This window comes from Triticum aestivum, chromosome 7A (genome assembly GCF_018294505.1).
Source record: "Triticum aestivum cultivar Chinese Spring chromosome 7A, IWGSC CS RefSeq v2.1, whole genome shotgun sequence".
NCBI classification, from domain to species: domain Eukaryota; kingdom Viridiplantae; phylum Streptophyta; class Magnoliopsida; order Poales; family Poaceae; genus Triticum; species Triticum aestivum.
In genome coordinates this window covers 15,303,907-15,309,169 of record NC_057812.1, presented here as the reverse complement: position 1 = coordinate 15,309,169, position 5,263 = coordinate 15,303,907, and the positions used below count along the sequence as shown (strand labels likewise).

The following is a 5,263-nucleotide window of genomic DNA, read 5'->3' as shown; positions in this document are numbered from 1 at the left end:
TTTATGATCTCCGTGAAAGCCTCCAATGCAGACCCTTGAAAATTGAAAGTAGTGCCGATCCTATTATTTTAAGAAAAATTGCATGGATTATTTTCCACTCAATATACATGTACATGGCTATTGATTTTGTATACAGAAGAACCATAGAGGACCTACCAGAGGAGGATAAAAAATATCACAGGCCTGGACGTTGGTTACAGAGGTTAGTTTTCTACATAAAGCCCAAACAAAACAAAGACGGGCCAGCCCACCTACGACACAAAGCTGCCCTACTCTCAACTAGCACTCCACAGCCTAAGCCCACCCACCCAACCAAAACCGCGAGCAAACCCTCACGCCGGCGGCGGCCGACGACGATGCCCGGCGACGCCTCCTCGCCGACCTCCACGGCGGCCGCGGCGCTGGCGCAGGCCGAGGCCGACCTCTCCGCGGGCCGCCTCCGCGCCGCGCAGAGGCAGGCCCGCCGCGCCGCCCGCCTCGACCCGGGCTCCGCAGTCGCCTCCGTCCTCCTCGCCGCCACCTCCGTCCTCCTGGCAGACGCCGGCTCCCCCCGCGCCACCCTCCTCCTCCCCGAGGACCCCAAGTCCTCCCTCGCCAGCGACCCCGACGCCATCCGGCGCCACTACAAGTCCCTCTCCAGATCCCTCCGCCCCGGCGACGGCGCCTGCTCCTACCCCGCCGCCGCCGCCGCGGCGCAGGAGGCGCTCCGCCGCGCGGCCGACGCCTACGCCGCGCTCAAGGAGGAGCGGGAGGCGCCGCCCCCGCCGCCCACCTTCTGGACGGCCTGCGCCGGCTGCCGCCTCCTCCACGAGTTCGACCGGCAGTACGTGGGCTTCCGCCTCACATGCCCCTCCTGCCGCCGGTCGTTCCTCGCCGCCGAGGTGCCCCCTCCTCCGCCGCCCAAGAAGCACAAGCCGGAGAAGACGCTCGCCGAGATGCAGCTCCAGCTCGCCAAGAGGAAAGGGAAAGACCAGAGGGCCGCACAGAGCTCATCCAGTGACGATTCTGACGAGCAGTCGGAACTGGAGGTGCCCGAGGAGGAGCCGGATAGCTATCACTCGGGGCAGATGGCTGTGGAGGACTCTGACTTCTACAACTTCGACGCCGACCGCATGGAGAAATGCTTCAAGAGAGGCCAGGTGTGGGCATTGTATGGGGACGACGATGGCATGCCGCGGCACTATGCGCTGGTGGAGACGGCATTGCCGGGCAGGCAGTTCCGTGCCCAGATACGGTGGCTGGAGCACCAGCCTGATGGGAAGGAGGGCAAGCCATGTGGGGCGTTCAAGGTTGGGAGAGAAGTCACGGTGCACTCGGTGAACGTCTTCTCGCATCTTGTCGCTTGCGAGAAGGTGGCGAGGGAGGCGTATCGTGTTTACCCCAAAAAGGGTTCGGTCTGGGCGCTCTATGCCGGAGAGTACATCGACACCGGGAGGCCCAAGTATGACTTTGTGGTGTTCCTCAGCGGGTACAGTGAAGTCCACGGCATCAGCTTCGGCTACCTGGAGAAGGTGGAGGGTTTCAGGAGCATCTTCACCCGCCGCGAGATTGGTGTCCGTGCCGTTCAGTACCTCCGGGAGGGCGATGTTGGGTTGCTTTCGCATCAGACACCGGCGAGGAAAGTCTCCAAGGGTGAAGCCTCGACACTGCCTCCTGGTGATTGCTGGGAGCTTGACCCTGCATCCTTGCCTGCTGAATTGCTGCACGCCTGAAGCCAGAAGTGGCTTGAGGGTGATAACGTTGACAGGGCCGTTAGGAGTGCTAAGATTTCAAGTAGTAGTTTAGAAGTAGGGGAAGGTCGCTTGGTTTGGTGTCAGATGCTGTGATGTTGCTTCTGTTTCCAAATTCTAGATGGATATTGGCCTTCTTCAAGTAGAGACTTAGATATCATGGATACTTGTGGCTGTTTCATTGATCAGAGCTCAGTGCTCAGTGTTGAGTTCTACTGCCCCACAACATTGCACTGTGTGAAATGGATTATCTTTATATATTGATTGACTGCAAACACTAACTACTCTGTTAATTTTATGAAATTATTTTGAACCAACATGTTCAGTCAGAGCAGCATGTGTTCATCAGGTGCCTTCCAAGGAAAAACTATGCCTGAAGACGCAACAAGTAATAAAATGTTTGCAAGTTCTGACGAGAGAAGGCTAATGTGTAACTGGTCTTTGTAATCATCGATACTTGTAGGTGTTCTCCTGAGTATTGAGTGTTGGGTTCTGTTAAACACAAAATTGCAGTGTGAATCTTTTTTTGTATTGTTTGATCATGAACAATTCACTACTCTATTAATATGTTCAACCGGAGCATTACTGTGATGTCAAGTGGTTATGAGTTGTCTTCCAAACAAACAATAAGCCTGACGACACAAGGAGCAAATGGTGATTGAAATATGAGATGAGGGAATGCTAATTTGTAACTGGTCTTGCAACTTCGGACTGGATGCTTTTTGTTTTTGAGATCAAAACTTCAGATTGGATGATGAGGACATATGCTCACTGAATTGAGATTTTCTTCCTCACATCAGCCTAAAGAGAGTTGTTATGTTCCACAAAGCACAAGCTGTATCTAATAATTTTGTTGTTGGCTACAAGCCTTATGACATATTCTGAATTCAGGTTTACTAATCAATGTGCATTCAAGCCATCAGAACTGCATTTTAAGCAGGTCACTGTTTTTTTCAGCACAGCATCATGAGTGAACAATACTAATATTTAAGTGATCACTTTTCGCTGTCTTCACTCAATCGAATAAGTTCTCATGTTCCACAAAGTTAACACTAAATCCACTGAATTCTTATAGTTCATAGAGAAACTCTCGGATTACATAGGTGTGTATGGTGCCACATGAATATCTAACATGCTGACAGTCTTAGACATTAGGACACTACAAAATCTCGACAGCTTGTATGACAGTTGCTCATCCAAGGAAGTTCATGATCACCAGGTGGAGCACCAGATTGCACAGGACGAAATCAGCAAAGGCCCTCTCCGGGGGAAGATCCTGGAGATAATGTTTCAACATAGAATGTTATGTTGGAATCCAAAGAATAATTTGACATACAAATAGCAGTGGAAGTAGAGTTACCTTGAATTCCTTGTTGTCCTTGTTGACTTGAATACGGAGGCAAACTGCAAAAACATCGACAGTTCTATATTATATATCCTGGAGACAGGGAAGGGGGAATAGAAACCGGAGGGGTAAAAAAAAGAAATTCTTACCACCAAGCACTGCAGTTCCAATGCATGACAGGACACCAGACAGGAAAGAGTTGAAGGGGAATGACCCAACTATTCCCATGTAAACGACCTGTTTTGTCACAACCAAGAGCATTTCAGTAGTCTGCAAATGGCTCAGCGATACCACGCCAAGGTTAATTTTGCAACTAGGGGGGGCAGAGGACATATGACTTTTGAGTTGAACACAAGGCTAATCCTCAGCCAGAAAAAATGAAGTGCTCAGAGAGAACCTGCTGGCTAGAGAATCTGGCTAACGGTCAGCCAGTAAAACAAAGTGCTCAAACCTAAGAATCTGGCTGGATAACTCGTATCGGACCTTCTTATGCACTACTAGGCGCATCGGATTTTTGCAACCCGATAGCGTACTCCTACTCAACAAACCAATAGTCGGAAATGTGGTAAAACAAACAGACAAGATATCTGCCCTCGATTGAATCAGTAGATAGCTCTAGGAGATCACCAGGTATGGTTCCGAACAGCATAATTTATCTTCCTACAAGACCATTATGCTACACTAGGCCAACACTTCTCCATCCCAAATCAGTGATAGCTTCTGCATCCCTCGTCAAAGTGTCAAATTTTACCTGAACCAGGGCAGTGGCGACCGCGAAAACCACGTACAGGTCAATGATCTGCGGAGCAGGAGAAGCACATCAGTAACCCGGCAGTCGACAGCGGCAGAGGAAAGAAAATACTACCAGGGAAAGAGAACGAAATTTACCTTGAGATTCGTGGGCGTGGTGGCGTAGGCCTTGGTGAGGGACTGGATCAGGAGCTTGGCATCCCCCGCGGCCTTCGGCATCCTTGCTTCCGCCGCTTCGAGCTAGTAGATCAGAGTTCAAGAAATCAGATCACGGCGGAGGACGGACAGCGCGGCTCTCAGATCTAGAAACCCGGCCGCGAACGGGGCGCGGGGTTCGGGAGAGAGAGGGCCGATAAGGACCGGGAAGGATCCAGCCCCAGGGCGGAGGCGGGAGAGATCTGCGCGAGGGAGGGGGGGAGGAGACTGACCTGTGCTGTGCTGTGCTGGGGAAGACGACGACGATGAATTGCGAGCTCCGGCAGATTCCGGGACTTCCTTTCTGCGGGTTTATTGAGCCGGTGGAAGGGGGGCTGATCTCGGGGCCCAAATGGCCCTGCGATTTGAGCCCCGTTGGTATTAAAGTTAAAGGTTTGATCAATATAAAACTTTGCTATTACCCCTCAAAAATCCCTAAAAAAATGCTATTACCCTCGAAAAAAAAGATAAGGTTCCGTTTTTCTTTTATTTCAGAAACGTATCACTCACGTAAGTGCACACAAACACGTACATACATGACATAGTTTGCGTGAAGGGAACCCGTGCGGGTATGGTTCTATCACCTAAGAGGGTCGAGGGGAGCTCCACAAACCACGATTGCGGCGGATACATGATATGTTGCTAATCAACTAGTTTCAATGGGCTCACAAGCAAAAGGGACACTAGGCCTAAGTTGGATTTAGCTGCACCTAGTACGTGATGTTTGATATCCTATGCCCTTCTTGTTTCGCTAGTAATTCTACATGGCAATGACCATGTCTTTCTTGAAGCCTCACATTCCTAATTGAATACATGATCTGTATCTCTTCTTCTGCCATGCTTCTCGGCTCTAGACTAGAAATTATCTTTTCCTCATCACTGGCCTACTGCTAGCAGGAAGAAGTGTAGTAACTGGTAGACTTTCGAGGTTGTGTTGCTTAGGTGGTGATGGAGCAATATATATGCACACGACATTAATTATTAGCATAGAGTAAGTTGGTTGGTGAATATTTATATAAGTACCAATTTTGTCTCATCAATTTCTATACATTTACAAGGATTATTTGACTTATGATGTACGAATCCTGGATGAATGCCGTTATATCTTGTATTGGCTGGAATGCAAGTAGACACTGGTAGGGAATTATTGTGTAGATCTCATGCACTCAATTGAGTGATTCTTTGTAGAGAATGCTACTTAATGACAACCTATAGCATATGTATGCATGCATGTTTATCTCGA

The 5,263-nt window shown here is 49.7% G+C and overlaps 2 protein-coding genes across 3 annotated transcripts; one reads left to right on the top strand and one right to left on the bottom strand.

Moving 5' to 3' along the window:
- The first annotated feature begins 276 nt into the window (after positions 1–276).
- On the top strand, positions 277–2,005 carry LOC123149462 (uncharacterized). The gene has a single exon (XM_044569112.1). The coding sequence runs from the start codon at positions 357–359 to the stop codon at positions 1,710–1,712; it is 1,356 nt and encodes a 451-aa protein (XP_044425047.1). The 5' UTR covers positions 277–356; the 3' UTR covers positions 1,713–2,005.
- Positions 2,006–2,711: 706 nt separating this feature from the next.
- Positions 2,712–4,435, bottom strand: LOC123149463 (dolichyl-diphosphooligosaccharide--protein glycosyltransferase subunit DAD2). Of its 2 annotated transcripts, none has more exons than XM_044569113.1 (6): positions 4,254–4,435; positions 3,964–4,065; positions 3,827–3,874; positions 3,225–3,312; positions 3,091–3,134; positions 2,712–3,006 (listed from the first exon to the last, which is right to left on the bottom strand). In XM_044569113.1, exons 2-6 carry the CDS (start codon positions 4,042–4,044, stop codon positions 2,923–2,925), a joined length of 345 nt encoding a protein of 114 aa, XP_044425048.1. In that variant the 5' UTR covers positions 4,045–4,065; positions 4,254–4,435; the 3' UTR covers positions 2,712–2,922. The 2 variants fall into 2 exon arrangements, with proteins under 2 accessions (XP_044425048.1, XP_044425049.1); XM_044569114.1 differs by having other exon boundaries at positions 3,964–4,067; positions 4,261–4,303.
- Positions 4,436–5,263: the final 828 nt, after the last annotated feature.

Excerpts from the sequence above, each read along its gene's own strand:
- LOC123149462 (XM_044569112.1), top strand. The coding sequence starts at position 357 with ATGCCCGGCGACGCCTCCTCGCCGACCTCCACGGCGGCCGCGGCGCTG.
- LOC123149463 (XM_044569113.1), bottom strand. The coding sequence starts at position 4,044 with ATGCCGAAGGCCGCGGGGGATGCCAAGCTCCTGATCCAGTCCCTCACC. Across the intron at positions 3,313-3,826 it reads TCGCCACTGCCCTGGTTCAG|GTCGTTTACATGGGAATAGT; the intron begins GTAAAATTTGAC and ends GTGACAAAACAG. Across the intron at positions 3,007-3,090 it reads AGGACAACAAGGAATTCAAG|GATCTTCCCCCGGAGAGGGC; the intron begins GTAACTCTACTT and ends CATTATCTCCAG.